The following is a 17,117-nucleotide window of genomic DNA, read 5'->3' as shown; positions in this document are numbered from 1 at the left end:
AGTCAAGGGATAAAGCCAAAGGCACAGGGTTGGACCTTTCCCTGCAGCGTTTTGTCCTGTGCAACACCGAAGGCGTTAATTAAGACCATTCATTAAGAGAATGTTGCCTGCATCACTAATTCTGTTAAATCCATCTCCCAAAGGAAGACCTTTGAATTAGTGCTGCACATTTGCTACGGCAATCAAGGCTGATGAAATACTGAAGCACGAGCTCCCTGGGCCCAGCACTGTGCTTTTATTTATGTACGGGCACGGCTCCCCCGGGAGCTCCGGGACCCCTCCGGGCAGCCCCTGCTCCTGCGGGAGCTGTGACACGCCTCTGCAGTAAAAATAACTAATGATTCCTCCTAAAGCACGGACTGAGCTCTAGACTGAGAGATCAGAGCAGAAATGTGCAGTCTGACTCTCTCCGCTACCATCAAACGTCAATTATTTTCTACCAAGTCTTTAAAGAATTTGTTTAGAATTAAAGAATCGTCTAAGTTTTTTCCTTGAAACGTTTTTGGGCGATTTTGGGAGAAAGACAAGGCGAGTGACAGGTACCAGCAGGCATTAAAGGCAATCAGAAGCCACGGGCCACCTTTTGACGCGTTACAGACCACTAGTTTAGCAAACACAAGGGAACTGAACTTACCTGCCTAGAGACAGCCCTTAGGTGACCAGAAGACACCCGTGCACCACGTATTTATAGCGTCCTACGCAGACCAGACTGCTCGCAACAGACACAGCCGCTCTCTTCAAGCTCACCTAAATATGAGACGGCTAAAGACGCCTCTTTCCCACCTCCCAGCTTAAGTTTACCTTCCTCCTCCAGCGGGATTATTACCTAAAGCAGTAACTCAGTTTAACGATAAAAGATATAAGCGCTGCTGTATGTAGTACAGTTATATCCACATAACAGTTGCAGCAACTACAAAACGTTTCAGGAATTCCTGGGCCAACAGGGGAGAAAGCAAACATGGCAAAATAGATGTGGATTTGGGCGAAAGATCTAGCGTGGAGTCAAGAGGAGCAATTGCCCGGGAGCCACGCTCTTCACCACGGACGGGAGGCTGACGGTAGCAGCTGTTAGAGAATAAACCACAACGAGCAAACAGATTTTGGGGAGAGAGGTGTGAATCTCCTTGGTATTTAAACCACAGCTCACCTTTGCTTTCTGAAGCCTGTCGCCTCCTCACCAGACCAGCCCCAGCACTTGAATGGTGCTGGGCGGCAGTGGCTGGACCGACAGTGCCCTATGCTCCCGCGCCCAGCGCTCGGTGCATGCAGAGGTCTGTCTGTCTTGCCGCAACGCTGCCTTGGCTGCCTGGTAAGAAGCTGTGGCACGGCTGGGGACCGAGGTGGGTGAAAGCACTCAGCTTTTTGGGGAATTTATCTCAGGGTTGCAGGTCTGAACTGTTTTTCTGCCTCCCGGAGCTTATGCGCAGCAGCGCTGCTACCAGATCTCTGAGAAAAGCAAGGATGAAAGGGAACCAGTGCCCATTTCCTTCCCCTGCAGACACAAGTCCTGTCCCTTGTCTAACGTCTCCACCTGGTTTTCTGCTTTAACTAGCTGCAAACCCTGGGCAAATCTCTCCCAGCCTGTGCTGTCCTCTCCTCCCTGCTCCAAAGGCAGCACCGCCTGCAATTCCCTTGCTGCCGTTTGTTCCAAGCCCTCGCGCTGCCACACTCAGGTTATCGCAGACGGGAGGCTGTGCAGCGATGCGCTCCCCAGGCTCAGCCTCTGCCACAGCCAGAGCAGCCCCCTAAGAAGGGACGGAGCCAGCCTGTCCCGGGGACGCAACCTGTGCGATGACGCTGAGCGTGCAGGGAACCAGCTGCACCGAGAGCCCAGGCTGGCGATGCCCGGCCAGGGAAATCCGTCAGCAGGATTAGTGCTTTTTGTTCCCGCTTTCCTCCCCACCTCACTCCTCATGATAAGATCCACAGCAGCCAGGACTCCCTGTGCCATCACCACTGCACCACCAGACATTGCTTTCCCTGCTCTTGTGTATTTTCGTGCTGATGCAAGAACGTATTGGATGGCTGGGATAATAAATTGCCCACGATAGAGAAACTTCAAACCAGCAGCTGTGAGAAAAACGTTGTCTCACACGGACAGTGGCTTGAAAGCAAGGAGGAGAAAGGAAATACAAACTAAAAGGGAAACACAGCGACCTGAGGAAACAAAGAGGGCTGTGAACCAGGTGCACGGGTAACACAAGGAGAACGACGAGCCTAGAGATGAGAAAAAGTGAAACAGAAGGGGAGCAAACACCACCCAGGATGGCAGGTCGTGCTGAGGAGAGAGGAGGTGAAGGAGACGATGACCTGACTTCCACGACATCTATCAACAGCAAAACACAACGGCCTTAAAGCTTTCTAGAGGTGGGATGGGAATCTGTACTGGAGCCTCGCGACTTGAAAACCTGGCCCCGGGCTGTCAAGACACTCAAGAAACACAGGTGACTTAGGGAGCCACGATACCTGTCGAACAGTCCATTTGGATCAAATGCGAGTCATTGTCAGTTTTCATTTTTTTAGCACTGTTCTCTGAGGTAGACGTGACAAGTAAGTTTGTAGAAGAAAAATAAGGTGGCTGCATGGAGCTCTGATCCATACAGTCCATTTTCCTCTTCAGAGAAGACATTGTTACGGAAGAAGGTACGAGCATTTCCGAGGCATGGGCCCTCCCGAGCAGGTTGGTGCCTGGGATGCTGTGCTGTAAGAGGAAGTGGTCTATCCTGGCCTTGAGGGTAGGGTGAGGTAGGGGCTGCGAGTGCTGGCTGAAGGCCACCCCAGTGAAAGGATCGCTGGGTACCCTGCCCCAAGACGCCTCACTCCGGTTGCATTTTTCCAAGGTGGTCTGGTCGATCACCTTCCCGGAGGGCAGGAGCATGGGGAAGGTCATGATCTCCAGAGTGATGGGGTCCAGGAATTCTTCGGGGATGTCTTGGACGACATCCACCAGCTTGCGGAGGGTCTGCTGCTCGCTGTCGTTGGCGCTGAAGGGCACACAGTCGCTCTCCATCGGCGTCCAGAGCTCTGGTTTGAGGCTCCCGATGTCCTGGGCGAAGAACTGGGAGGCCACCTGAAAGACACCCTCGATCACCTCCTGCGGGCATGATTTGGCAGGCTGTCCCCACACCTCCAGCCTCTTAATGCAAGGCAGGCCGCCTCCGGCCACGTGGGTGATGCAGATTTTTAAGTGCGACACATTGCTCAGCGAGGCAGGCCCTTTGTTCCAGAGGTCTTGAGATGCAGAGCCAGGGTAGGAGAAGACATTTTCCATCTGATGGAAGGGAGGCCTCGGCTTGAAGCCTCTGTGGCCGAACGTCACTTTGCTTTGATTTTTTAAGACAGCTTTGCCCACCAGCGTGAAAGTGTCTTTGTCCGACACAGGCTGACCAGCCAGACCTGAGAACTGACCCTCAGGGCTCTGCCAAGAGGTTTTATTGCATGAGGTAGAGGTGTAAACTTCGAGCCCGGAGAAGGTTTGGTATCCCCCGGATGAGATGTCGATATTGATCCTGCAGATCTCAATGTTGAAGGGAAAAGAGATTGTGACGTGGACTGGAGGTTTGATAAAGTATTCGCTGCGGAAACCACGATTTCTCTTGGCAAGGTCTTCGGAGATCAGATTCTCCACTTCGTAACCGTCAGCAGAAATCTGTGTTTCAGGAGAAAACTGGATTTAATTTGAAGCAAGAAAATAAAAGGAAACGAATTTCACAAGTACTTACGTAGATTCTCAAGATGACATCAACTAGGAACCGAGGCTGCGGTTTCACGCACAGCTGAGACAACCCAGGAGGTCCCCGCTGCTGAGGCAGAGCGGACCCGCTCCCGCCCTCCTCCAGCCACCCGGCCCCATCCACTCTTCTCTGCACCCTCCGTTACCTGGCCAGCCATGTGCAGAGCTGATTTGACCGCTAAAAGAGTGGAAAATTGTGTTTGTGGTTTTGGCTGGGTCAGTGAACTACATCAAGTGGGAGACCGTGGCTGGGAGCAGAGCATGCGTGCGTGGGGGAGACGGGAGTCTCTTCTCTTTCAGCAGGGGTGAAACATCATGTCAGCCTATCCTGCCGCCTGGAAACGGTCCCTGAATCACCCAGTTTATGATCCCAGAGAAACCTCCGGAGGTCAGGCAGCCAACTGCTTTCTCCTGCTCTGGGATCAACCCAACCCATCCCTGATGGAGATCCATCTAACATGTTCCATACCCCATGCCTCCCAGAAGAGGCAATCCCACCCTCTCTGCTCCTGGACAGGCTGCCTCTACCCGTTCCCCTTCCTCAAAGCCTTGGGACCTAAAAACTCTGCAGCCCTTGCTAAACGAACCGGTAACAGCAAGGAATATCTATTTATTCCACCTGCTTAATACGGTCACTCTATACCCCCCTGATCACACCAGACCTCAGCAGCACGGCTGGGTCTCTGAACACCCCACCCAGAGGGACGGTCACACCTGTACTGCTATTTTTACAGCACAACACTTACAAATCCAAGGCTGTCTTGGATTTTGGGGTGTGAGTTGGTGGGGAGACAATTAAAAAATGGTTTTGAATTAAAAACTAGTTAGTACCGAAGAGATTCTGATGACGCTGGGTGAAAACTTAAGTACTTGTAAAGTACAGTAACTTCAGCACACATTGTCAAGAGCTGCACGTTCTATTGGAGAAAGGGAAAGCTCTAATACTGCAGGGAAAAAGGTATCTCAAGTCAAAGCACACAGATAACGTTGTCTTGTTATGAGATCCTGCAAAATCAGGGCTTTTTCCTTCCGACAATTAGCGTGTGCCACACTGGAGCAGTCACAGGAGGTTATACAGGGTTCTAACACTACCTAGCAGAGACTGACCAAAGCACAGGCAGGACAAACCAAATTTTGAAGAGTAACTGTTGGGACATCTCTCAATACCGATTTTTCAAAGTACTGAGCCTTCAGCTCTACTTTATCTTCACGTGAGCTGCAGATCCCAAGCACCCAGACATGGGTTCTCTTAGGGCTCGCACATCCGTGACTTTCTCAAGACCAAAGCGCAAAAGGGGAATGGGATCCAGGAGGGCAGATTCCCAACGTCAGCTCACAAAACCGCCTCGCCGGGAATGACAGGAGACTGGTGAGCTTGGAAGAGAAAGCTATGAGCGAAACCGCCCAAATCACAACCCTCCCACGTCACTGGAAAATGATTTTAATTGACAAAAATGCTCTCAGCTCTGCAGACGAAAGAGCCTACACCTTACCTAGGCTGGGACGGCATCTGTCCTTGATGCTACTGTCGCCAGCGGACACACACAGCCTCCCGTGTTAAAATCCCTCTCTGAACCAGCCAGGCCACACGAAATGACTGGGGTTTGCTGTGAGTTGCCTTTGCTTTGTTTTCTCAGGGTAGCCTGGCACGGCCAGGCAAAAATCAGTCTTTCAGAAACACTGCTAATTATCACAGATGAGCAGCAAAGCAGCCCTCCCCAGCCCCAACCAGTCCGGCATGCCCCTTCCACCTAACCCCGCCATCCCTCTGGCTCCCAAAAACCCCGCACATCATTATTTTACCTTGTTGCAGTGAATTCTTGGCTTGAACTGTGGGAGACAGACGTTTATTACCATCTTGGCAGCTGGAGAAAGCTCAATTTCTGAGCATCAGATTCAGCTTGTAAAAAAAAAAAAAAAAGGCAAAATAAAGAAAGTGAGCATCAGTGAACAGCGAAAGGATTTCGTGTTTCGGAGCCTGTATGAAATACAAGCTCGGTGGTTCCTAAAAGGCAGCTCAGATCCGAGTCCAGGAGGTAAAGCCAATATAAACCCAAATGACTGTGGTGGAGAGATGGGATCGAGAGAAAAAAACGCATTAATATTAATTAGTGAACCCCTGGAGAAACATCAAAGAGAAAATGGCTATTTGAACTAAAAACGTCTTACCTATGGGTAGACTAGCAATTAGATCGGAAAGTTTGTCAAAGATGCAGGAGGTTTTGTAGATACAGTAAGGCAGCAGAATGCCACATGAGGTTGTCAAAGGAATCGGCGTGAGCAGCCTCAGGTGGCCGCGGAGGACGCGGGGTGCTGCGGGACACGGGGTGCTCTGTCATCCGACCGGGGCATTCAGCACCACAGCCCCTCGCCGCTGCGAGGCGGAAAGAGCCGGTGTCCACCCCCACCCTGCGGCCTTGAACTCTGTGTTTTGCCCCCGTGCCCGGTTCCCCCCGCGTACCTCGTCTATCTGCTGCCTTCAGCAGTTTGAGGCAGGACCTGCCCGCGCTCTGGGACAACACCCAGCACGCCAAGCTCGGACGGGGCCTCTCGAGACGAGGGTAACACCAGCCAGCGCTAACGCAGCGCTGCCGCGAAGAGAAATGTTTCTCCAGGGCTTCAGGACCTCAGATATAAGCTAAGATTAAACACAAATATTAATAATCGGTATTTAATAGCTCCAAGAGGCATTTAACAGCTCTAAGGGAGATTATTTGTGTTCTGAACACCGACCCAGCTGATTCTTCTGACAATGTTCATTAAAGAAACTCAAGTGAATGCACCGTCTTTTCCATTGAAAAAAATGTGACTCGAATTGGTTACATCAAATCCCTTTTAAGAATGAAATTATCTGCGAGGTAAGAGTTTTAACCTTACATTAACCTTAGTTTTAATATGTCATTGCCTTGGGCAACCTTGCAAATCAGGAATCCACTGCTTCCTTCAAGAACAAGCAGCCCTTTAATGATTTTTTCAGCTGAAGCTGTTAGTTCAGCCAAAACGAAATTGGCCTTCTGGGGCCACGTCGGCCCGGCTGCTGAAACGCAGAGCGTTAGCGAGCTCGCTTTGCCGGCCTGCTAAGCGTGCGGGAGCAGTCCGGTCTGCGTGCGATGAAATGAGAAACGCGGTATCCGAGGTACAAATCCAACGTATATAATTCAACAGAACAGAAGTCAAGCCTGCAGAGAGCAGAGCTTGAAGGTTGCGATGCCAATGCTCGATCAAAGCAGGCGTGAACCTAAGAAGAGCTGTAGCTGGCCAGCCGAGCACCCTTACTAGCCCAATATTTGATCTGACAGCCATCAGGAGCCATTCCTGCTCCTCAACAGGGAACACAGGAACGGAAGAAGCACAAACGAATGCTCCTCCAATATTACTTTCCTGGCTTTCCGAGCCTGACAGGCTTTCAGCACAGGGCTGCCAGTGAGGAATTGTTCAAATAAGCTTTTGAACTGGTCTGACTTTTGCCACTCACATCTTGTGGGAGGAAGATTGGCAGTTTAACTACAGGCTGTGTGACACAGCTACAGCTTTTGGTTCATTTTGAACCTGCTGCCTGGTAAATTAGCTTGGCCCTATCACTGGTATTACAAAAAATGGCACATAAACTCCCTCTGATCCCTTTCTTGGAATGACGCAAGATTTGCCTTCTCTTCTATTTCTCCTCACACCTCTCTTTCCTGAGCTGAAGGCTTCTCCATATCCCTTCCAACCTGACCAGATGGGTGAATTGGCATTCGGCAAGTCTCGGTGAGACCTTCCCCGAATGAAGGTGAGGCACCTTCACCTCTGCACCCCTGCAAACTCATCGCTTTAAGAACTCGCTCCTCATGAGCCACTGCCTACCGAGATCCTGCCTACGGCGGATGCCAAATTCTCCCGTGGACCCGGTGGTCGTGCAGCCTCCCCTTTCGCAGTCCTGCCTCATGCCAGGCAAATCACGGGTCGGTGCGAGTCATTCCTCAGGACAGACTCACATCTTCTTCCAAGCCTAAGGCTGTTATTGAGGTTGCATCCTAAATCTATCCTTTTCTACCATACTCTTAATATTCCGTGGCAATCAGCTCTGCTTAATTACAAACAATTTATTCTCTTGCTAAGCTTGCTGTCTTTAAACTCAGCTGCTCCTTGGTCTGCAGCATGAGGAGCTATGTATGTATATACAGATATATTTTATAGGATTCTCTCCTACCCGTTCGTGACCCTGACAGACTTAAACAACTCAGACTAATTTTTCCAGGTTCAACGTCTCAGGAGGAAAAGGCCTTCTTCTGCATGTCCAAGTCACTGCTCTCCCTTCTTCTCAAAAGCTCTGCTACACTCTTGCTTCACAGCAAAAGTTGGTCCCGGAGTTGTTTTTAGCCAGGACTGTGGTTTTTTTATTCTTCCCATGAAAAAGCAACTCGGAAGACAGACAGTGGGGGTGAAGGGATGGATTAAATGGAATGAGATTAGGACTAAGCTTCGGTGTAAAGAAGGAAAGTAAGAACTGGCCGGACACACTGTGATCAGAAGGTAAAGGGCAGATCAGAGAAGCAGGCAGGATCAGATGGGGACAGCGAGCCCGGGACCCCTCTGGCAAAGAGCCTGGGCTGAAGCAAGAGCTGGGGAAATGCAGACTGTAAAAAGCTCTGGAAAAAGAATGGGATGGGGCAGTGGATGCAGCTTCCCATGGCTACTGCTGCCATTACGCCCCAAACGGGTGTGGAGGTCCCCTGTGCCTGCGACAACCCAGGTGGCTGTGGCACGAAGGAGGTTCTGAATTTATGAACACTTTAAAAATACAACTCCCACAAAACTGCGTTATTAAAGTCATTCCTTGTCAAAACAAACGACTCAAAGATCACAAAGGACTCAAAGACTATGAAGTGCCATCAGGATGTCACACAACCGTCCCATCTCTCTCGGGTGTGCGCCTTCCCTAAGGGGAACGACGATCTCTCGACTGAGGCAGTGAAACGCAGACCTGAAGGACCGCACTCTGTACTTTTCTATGCCAGCAGGGTCCTCCGTGCTCTGAGACAAGTCCTTTAAAACCAGGCTTTCTGGGGCTAGTCACTAAGTGCCTTCCTGCTGTCCTACACACAACCAGGGAGCTGCTGCGGTAAGGAACGTGCAGAGCGGACAATGTACAGTGCTCCGTAATAGGGAGTATTTGAGGGAGAGGAAAAAAAAAAAACAGCCCAGACATTTTAAACCAGGCAGCCAAAACGAGCTAATATAGAGTATCTGTCTTGGGACAACAACCTGCTTACTGCCGCCTCTCTTCCCCATCCTCCACCTCGTATGCCTTGAAACGCCGCACTGCAGGACAGCCAGAACAGCTCGGCTGCCTTTGCAGTGGGAACGGGAGTTTCACCTGCTGCTCCATGTGAAATAATCCCTACAGCTCTGCTCAGATGCAGAGCCTGCCCTGGGCACCTCACAAAACATCCCTCCTCTCAGAAATACCGCCTGAAAGCTCAGGAAGAAGCCAGCAACCCTGTCCCAGAACGGCGTGCAGAAATTGGACGCTGGGCCCCATCCTGAGCAAGAAAATAACACGATAAGCCACGTGATGGAGGGCGAAACCAGTTGCCTCCAGAGCAGATGCTCCACACAGCTGGAGTCTGCGCTCCAGTTTGCACAGGACTCATCGTCACCCAGACGGGGGAATCGCCTCAAGGTGGATCTGTGGGCCCCATTTGGTGGCAGACGTTATCAACAGCGTCACCAGGATGCAAACGCTCTCTGCCAGGCATCGCTGAGAGCTGAGCAAGGAATTCACGTCTCGTGGTCAGAGCACCCCAACCCTCAGCCCCGGCTTCCATCTCACCACTCAGCTTTCACGCTCTGCCCTGCTCACGCACAGCTCCGAGAAGAGAAACTCGGACCGCGTGCCCACCAGCCCCAGCTCGATGGTGACGGAGACAGTAAGGAAATATCTATGTGTGTTCCTGGCACCCAGGTCAGCTTCATGACTAAAAATCACCCCAATTCTCTCCCAAATATCACGACAGCATTGACACTGTTCTGCTCTCAGAAAGTCAGCAAATCCATCCGCTTTCATTTAGGGCAGAGAAGAAAGTAATCATGGAGAAAAATGAATAGGAGAGTAGTTTTTATTTGTCAAGGAAGCATTTGAGGATCCATGTACAAAAGGAGAGCGTGGGACACATGACTGTCAGCAAAGCGGAACTGGCTAACTTAGCAAGGCAGCCTGAGCACACAAAGCACCCTGCCAAAAACTGAACCGACACTCAGAGACCATTTTCGTCAGTAAGCAGAAAGAGAGATGCATCTGGGAGGCTGTGTCAGCCTCTGAGCAAGCAGCACCCCAGACTAGCCAGCCCTGCTAAGCAGCGCTGGGTCGAACACTTTGTAATGGAGGTAGCTCAGTTTCTCCAAACGCGTGCGTTTGAGCAGGGGAAACCATTCCCAGAAGGGAAGCTCAACCACCACGTACCCCAGCTGCCGCAGCTGCCGCCGTTTCAAACAGTGCAACCCCAAGAGCCGCTTGGAGCAGTAGCAGTAGTGGTTTCGGTTGGACACCTGAATGGCCAGTTTCACTCCCTGAGGCCGCCGATCCAGTGTAAGGGTTGCGGGGGCTTCAAGACAGCACTCTGATTTAGGCTCAACTTGCAATCTGGCACCTGCAATAAGAGCTCCACCTGAAAGCGCAGCATGATCCTCCACGAGTGGTGTTCGTGCTTCTTCCCCTCTCTCCTGACCGGGAGTCCTGGCTTCATTTTCCACTTCCACAGGAGACTGGCTATGGGATCTCCCTTTTATAAGCTGAGTCATTAACTCATTGGTTAGACTAACTCCAATGTCTCTTAGCTTCTTATCTGCAATAGGGTCTTTTAAGTTGAAAGGGACAGGACGTCCATCCATGGCCAAATGAACCTCTAGATCGCTCGATCTTGTGTGAGGCAGGATCATGTGGTTCTTCACATACTCGGGGCCACCTAACATGCTCTCGAGAAGAGACGCGGCTTCCACAATTTCAGGCCTGACGTAGATTTCCTGCTCTGCAAAATTCAAAACCATCTCGGTGATCTCTTGATAAAGCTGAGGTGGAAGGCGGCTGCCTTGGTAGCCTGGGCACTCAATTTCAACACTCTTACTAAGGGTGAACAGGTCTTTTCTGAGCTCATATTTACTACCTCTCGTTTTCTGGACAAACTCATCCCTCAGAGCATAGTCTATCAGCTCCTCTGGGAAGCGGTTGACAAATGCCAGGCCAAGCAAACCAGTAAGGAGATGCTCTGGAAACTTCCGAAATTCATGGAGTTTTCTATGCATCTGCTCTATCAGGCTGGAGTAAAACTCTTCCTCGTTCGGAGGTTCATAGTCCAGGCATCCAAACGACCACAAGAACTTGGCAGCATCTTTGCTTCGGCAGTAAGTCACCTTAGAAGGCAAAGACATGGCTACAGCAGCCATAATGCCTTCATCAAAGTAGTGTAGGGATGAACATGTAAGAGTGATGTGCATGATGCCCTGGATGTTTACTGTAGGAATCCGAGCGGGAATAACCTTCCCAAGTTCCTTCAAGAGGGGTAAGTGGTCCATGCGAGTGTAGCGGAGCATTTTAAGCACGTTCACCAAAGCGTAAGTGCTCATGTCTTCCATCTGCAGGGAGACTCTGTCTGCAATTTTTCTCATGACGTGGTCAGAGATACCACTGAGGGACTTGAAGAGCCCTAAGCAGATAGCACCCACCTCCTCCAGGGTGAAGGAGTCCAAGTACTTCAAAATCATGCTCTCCACCTTCTGCATCAAGTCCGCGGGTGACCTCCGGCCTTCACCTATGATATAAACCAGCTGAACAAACTGGGGCAAGGTGAGGTCTTTCCAGCGCACGTTGGCATAGCTGAACAAAATGCTCAGGTAGGAAGGCACGCTGCGCTCCAGACAGCGCCAGCAATCAGCCACCAGCAGCAGCTGCTCCAGGTCCATGTCCCACACCCGCCGGCAGAATTCGTTCTCGCAGGCGTTCAGCAGCGGGTGGGCGGGTGGAACAACCAAACGAACGCAAGCTTTTAAAATATCGATGAGGTCTGAAGTACTGAACAACCTGATGTTTTTGACAGCACAGCGACACAGCGCATTAAACCTGGGTTCAGACACCAGTGCTGCGTGTTGTTCCACTGGCAAACAACTCAGCTTGCGAAAAGAGTCTGTGACAGTTCCCGGGCTCTGGCTGCCCTCACGCACGGCCACACTGTGTAAAATCGAGTCACCTTCTTCTAACGGAAGGGTCTCTGTCAGCTCAAACTTGTCATAGCTGAGAGATCTGTACTCAGGCCTCCCCTTCTGAAACATGCGAGGGTCCTCCTTCGAGTCATGCATTTCTGTTTTTTCATTTTCTGCCTCTTCCTTGGTTTGTGCCGCAGAGAGCTGCGCCGAGATGGTTTGCTTGAGGAGCGGTTTGGGCTTGGGCTTTGGCAGGGCATTTCTGAGGGGTGGCAAAGCTTGAGAAGAGGCGGTACTGAATGCGTGCTGAACCTGTGCAGTGCCAGGGCTGGTGAAAGTGTCACCGAGAGCCTGGCTGCTGTTCCTAGCAGCGTGCTGCTGGGAGGCAGCTCTGCTTTTGGCGTAGGCAGATGGATTATACAATACTCTGTAGTCCAGTGGATCCAGCAACTGGATGGTAGCTGCAGATTCGGTTCCGGTGTTGGCTGTTTCTGGGTTCTCTTCCTTTTTCTGCTTACTTTTGCTGCTTCCGCTCTCGGCCTTGCACTTGGCTGTAGTCGAAAATGCAGTCACCCTGCTCAGTCTTGGAAATCTTCGGCATATTAGCACTGTAGCCATGGATCACAATTTACTGGGCTCAGAATTGCTTCCAGGTACTGAAAAAAGGGCAGACGAAGAATGAGTGGCTTCCACCTAACACGAAGCACTTTTTAATCTATCCTTTACGCTACCGAAAGTCAGGCGATGCCAGTGTTTCCCCTAGCCAGGGCAGCTGTTCCCCTGCAAAGCCACATGGCAGCCGCTATCGAACATCACCTCATGCAAAGGCGGTTCAAGACAAGCACCCAGGTGACCTGACATACCCGACGTCGGGGTACACGGCGGTCGGGTAGTACCCGCTACTCAGCAGCTACAAGTAACCGGGAAGAGACTGTGGGAGTTAAGAAAAAAGTAATCTCTTTTTCATTTTTAAGAGACCCAAACTGCTTTTCTTTCATTCTAAACAATGAAAACATATTTTTGCAGTAGAGCTGCAGCTTCAAGAGCCTTTATGTATTCAAACAGAACATTCTGCTACATCGGCCACCATAGTCTGAAACGCCAACCACCACCCGAGAAGTTGTTGAGATATCCAGGGTGCCGCACTGCTCTCTGCACCTGGAGGCAGTACGGGGAGGCTGTGAGCAAAGTCTCCGCAAAACCAGTCCACAGAGTGAAAGCTGGCCCGTAACCTGCAAGGTGATTAGCTGAAAGGAGAAATGTGGCCCCAGAACGAAGTCAGGGAAGAGTATGGCAGAAGTAACACAAATCATTATGAGATGCTACATCCTAAGTTGAGAACCAGAGGGAACAGAGCTTTACGCTTCAGACTTGGGAGCATTTCCCATAGTTTTAGGGCACAGAAGGCTTAAAAATGCCAGGCGCCTTCCTAACTCCTGCCTAAACCAGCTACAGCACAGAGGGTGAGGATGAGAAATTTGTCAGGAGCGAGGCTGCGTGCTGCCAGCCTGCGCCAGCTGCCAAACGAGCCTGTTTATGACGATTCAGATGCTGATTAAAAAAAAGCACCAGGTCAGCGCTCTGCGTAACACACCCTTATCCCACCACGTGTGGCCAACCCCAAAGATGCGTTAGACCAGGCACATTCAACTTCTTTAAAATCCTTTGTGCTCTCATTACCACAGGGCGCCGAGCAACCCAGAAAGCCGAAGCCTGGCAGAGCCGCTGCTGCTGCGATATGCATTAGCTTCTGCGCTCCCCACATGGGGGAAATAAATCCTTTACGGGCATCCCACCGAGCTCTGCTGATACATGCGGCTTCCCAATTAAGGCCAGATCAAGATGTCGAATCGGTGCAGGCAAACTCAGTTTTGCAGCAGCAAAATGGATACCTTGGGGGGAGAAGAGGTGGGGTGAATGCTGTGGTTTTGGGGTACCTGGGTAAGAGAGGGCTGCAGCGGGACAGGGGATCACGTGCAGCAGCTCTGGCTGAACATCAGCTGGATTTTTTTTTTGAGTACAAGGATCCCCACGTCTCCCGTGACCCATTAGATGATCTATTCCTGCATCGCAATGGTGAAGCATCAGCTCCTCTCAAGGAAGGGTGAGATGGGAAGGGAGGGAGGATGGGGAGAGTCGAAGTGACGGTCTTTGCTCCCTCTTGGTGCCAGACGTGGGGATTGTTCCCTGCAGCAGCCTCGGCTGTCTCTTGTGCGCCCTGAACTCTCCCACAGCAGCAAAAGCAGTAACAGGAGCAGACAGGCAGGCAAGACGTCTCTGACCTGGCACAGGCACAAGCAGCCTGCTCCTCTCTGCAGGCTGTTTTCTCACCAGGTAGCTTTACCTCTGTCTCCTTGGGACGCAGCTTCTGTCTGAGGACAGGATCTCGGCACAGAGTTGGCATGGGAGCGCTCCCGATCTGCTCCAGTGCAAAGTCAAGTGGCTCAATTCAGCCCTCTGGGATCAACCGTGTTGACTCGCACTGAGGCAGCTGAGGAGATCTCGCATCCTCTGCTCCAGCGGCAGAGCTCGGGGGCAGCAACTGCCAGCTGGCGGGTGAGGAGAAGCTGCTGGGGCAGCGACCCTCTCAGCCGCCCCAGCAGAAGTGAAAAAAGCAACCTGGGTGGAGAACAGGGAGCTCTGGGGAGAAAAAGAGGGAGGCCAAGCCAAAATAAAGATTTCTGGAGACAGACACGCAAGGAGGAGGGTATAAAAAAAGAGGCCAATGCATTTTTAAGAGGGCTGATAAATATTGTGAGATATGCAAGAGCTGCTAAGCTTGCCGGGCACCTTATTTGTATCTCAAAGCACACCACGAGGCAGATCAGGCTCCGCTCCACAGACCCCAGGCCCTGCTGACCCTTACGGCTGTGCTACTCCCCACCAGCCAAGTGGCTGCAAGGCCGTAACCGTCCTCTTCCAGCGTGAGAAGTCAAATCGCGACAGCAGGAGAGACTCTACCCCTCCCCGACTGTCTTGTGAGCAAGGGAAAAGAAAAGTCCCCTCAGAACCTGGACAGTAAAACCCGAGCCAAGAGCTGTGACGCTGAGGCACAGCCCAGGCCTTGCAAAGCCAGCCGCAGCAGCAAGCAGGAGCTGGATTTCAAAGCTCTGCCGGTTTAGCACATAGAAATGTTTGATGAAAATATCATTTCTGGCTCTACTGGCTGTGATGTCCAGCCCGAACTGGCTGCAAGTGACGCGATGCTGTCTTTGTGCAGCTGGAGACAGGCAGCCGCGAAGTGGGCAAGGCTCAGATCCGCACCGTGGCTGGGGGAAGGAGACCCCGTCCCCTCTGACATCATCTCCTCTTCCAGCACCTCGCAGAGCTTGTCCTGGAGGACACCCGGAGGGGCTGGTTCAAGCTGCAAAAATGATCTTGGACAAGAGGAGGTTTATCCTACCTCGGCTTTCCGAGAGACTCTCTTGTCTGACTCTGTTTTGCAAGTCCTCTATTTATTTCCCTGTTATCGAGAGACAGGCAAGCACTATGGCAGACCACTTATTTAACACAAGTTCTATTTGCTGCTGAAAGGTGATACACTACCTACGAGACCCAGCGCTCTGCTGTTACCAGAAACACCTCTCTTGGCGACGACAGCCCTGCTTCAAAATCAGAGAACCAAAGTCACAGCGTTCGCGCACCGAAGGCTCTGAAGGCGAACGTCGCGTGCTGCTAAGAATACCATCCACGTAGTTTAGCATTAAGCTGTGATGCATTTGGGAAGCCATTCAGTAAAGAGAATATTTCTGTCCTTTGCGCCAAATCCAGCAAAAAAAAGAGAAGACCACGTAAAAGGAGCGAGGTCAGCATGGGTTGAGATACTTCAAGCACCTTCGAAAGAAACAGGCTGGGTCCATGTGGCCTTTTGCCCATGACTTTCACCCACCCCCAGCCTAAATCTTTGTGATCTTTCAAGTTTCTACAGCATTTCTCTTCCAACTCAACCTACACCTCTGCTTGATTTTCCTCTCTTCCTCTGACTCTGATTAATCAGCCTTCCTTCCTCCCTCCTCCCACTGCGCTTCTCTTCTTGTTCAAACACAGCCAAACTCCTTCCCACCTCTGGGCAAATCTCTCCAGAAATCTCACTTCCAGAGACTCCAAAAAGCCAGTCAGAAAGCGAGTTTTGGAGCGGGGCCCTGCGGGCTGCGAACGCACTTTGCGGAGGTCCTTTGGGATGGAAACATCTTTGTGCGTGCGTGCGCCTGTGTGTCACGCTTACAGCTAAGTTCTGGGCCAAGAGCACAACTGCGCAGCTGAGCGGCAGCTGAACACCAGGAAAAACAATATTCCTGGAGGGATGCCACCCACCCCGGAGCATCGGCTCTGTGAAAGGGGACAGAGGTGCGCTCCAAGATGCTGTCTGTGCTTTTGGTCCCTCTGAAACAGGCCAAGGGGGTTGCAGTAGCGCTGGAAAACCCTCGCAGGACCCAGTGCTTGGAGACCGCCCATGGCTGCAGCCCAGCGCCCCGTCCCCTGCGTCCCTCTGCCCAGCGCCGCTGACCGCAAAAGGGCAGACGCCATCTCCTCACTTCGAGGGAGAAACGTCCCATCCCGGCAGTGAAATCTTGGGGGTAAACCAGCTCGTTTTGGCCAAGAGCCCGCAGTTATCACCTGCGCCTGGCCTGAAGAGGAAAATAACAGGAAAGGATTTTTTTTTTCCCCACCAGGTTACGACGTCAGAGTGCAAAACTGTCAGGTTTTTTGTTTGTTTGTCCTTCTCGCCACCCCCCACCCCCCCCCTTTCAAGTCCCCGCCGGCATCGGAAGGCAGCGGGCACCACGAAGCGCTCGGCCACCGGTCGGGGCGGAGCGGCCGCCCAGGCCCGGCCCCCGGCGGGCAGCGGGCACCGCTGGAGGCCCGAGCCCCGCTACTTACCCACACGGCCGCCCCTACACGTATGTAATATATATGTATATATGTACACACGCCTATGGGGCCGCCGCCCCCGGGCAGGGCGGGGGGCGCCGCGCATGCGCCTGTGCCCCCCCCCGCTGCCGGCTGAGGGGGCGGCGCTGCGGGAGGGCGGGAAGAAGGGGAAGCGGGGAGGAAGGGGACGGGGACGCGGCGGCCCGCGCTGCCCGCTCGCACTCACCGGGGCCCGGCGCCCGCCGCCGGCTCTGGCCCTGCCGCCCGCCGGCCCCTCCGCCCGGCCGCCCCCGTCGCCTCCCGCCGCTTCCGGCCACCTGACCGTGACGCACTT

At 52.2% G+C, this 17,117-nt stretch overlaps 2 protein-coding genes across 9 annotated transcripts in view; both read right to left on the bottom strand.

The window, feature by feature from the left end:
- UBOX5 (U-box domain containing 5) overlaps positions 1–17,051 on the bottom strand; it is a 26,453-nt gene extending 9,402 nt beyond the window's left edge. For all 5 annotated transcript variants that reach the window (XM_087738079.1, XM_087738076.1, XM_087738078.1 and 2 more), the window contains exons 1-3: positions 17,010–17,051; positions 5,537–5,633; positions 2,467–3,649 (exon numbers count right to left, since the gene is read on the bottom strand). In XM_087738079.1, coding sequence (XP_087594205.1) covers positions 2,467–3,649; positions 5,537–5,590 — 1,237 coding nt within the window. In that variant the 5' untranslated portion in view covers positions 5,591–5,633; positions 17,010–17,051. The remainder of the gene's footprint in view (positions 1–2,466; positions 3,650–5,536; positions 5,634–17,009) is intronic.
- On the bottom strand, positions 3,608–17,117 carry FASTKD5 (FASTK mitochondrial RNA regulator 5). Of its 4 annotated transcripts, XR_015700179.1 has the most exons (4): positions 14,256–16,227; positions 10,179–12,567; positions 5,537–5,633; positions 3,608–3,649 (listed from the first exon to the last, which is right to left on the bottom strand). XR_015700179.1 is itself a non-coding variant. In XM_009471669.2 (3 exons), exons 2-3 carry the CDS (start codon positions 12,527–12,529, stop codon positions 6,353–6,355), a joined length of 2,370 nt encoding a protein of 789 aa, XP_009469944.2. In that variant the 5' UTR covers positions 12,530–12,567; positions 14,256–16,227; the 3' UTR covers positions 6,221–6,352. The 4 variants fall into 4 exon arrangements, 3 of the variants coding, with proteins under 3 accessions (XP_009469944.2, XP_087594201.1, XP_087594200.1); XM_009471669.2 differs by lacking the exons at positions 3,608–3,649; positions 5,537–5,633 and adding an exon at positions 6,221–6,371; XM_087738075.1 differs by lacking the exons at positions 3,608–3,649; positions 5,537–5,633; positions 14,256–16,227 and adding an exon at positions 17,010–17,117 and having other exon boundaries at positions 6,381–12,567.

The sequence above is a fragment of the Nipponia nippon genome, unplaced genomic scaffold (genome assembly GCF_047370975.1).
Source record: "Nipponia nippon isolate SJK-2023a ecotype South Korea unplaced genomic scaffold, ASM4737097v1 scaffold_6, whole genome shotgun sequence".
Lineage (NCBI taxonomy): Eukaryota > Metazoa > Chordata > Aves > Pelecaniformes > Threskiornithidae > Nipponia > Nipponia nippon.
The sequence above is the reverse complement of the archived record's forward strand: the minus strand, read 5'-3'. Positions and strand labels throughout refer to the sequence as shown.

Bases quoted from the DNA above. Each gene is read 5' to 3' on its own strand.
- FASTKD5 (XM_087738075.1), bottom strand. From the start codon at position 12,529: ATGGCTACAGTGCTAATATGCCGAAGATTTCCAAGACTGAGCAGGGTG.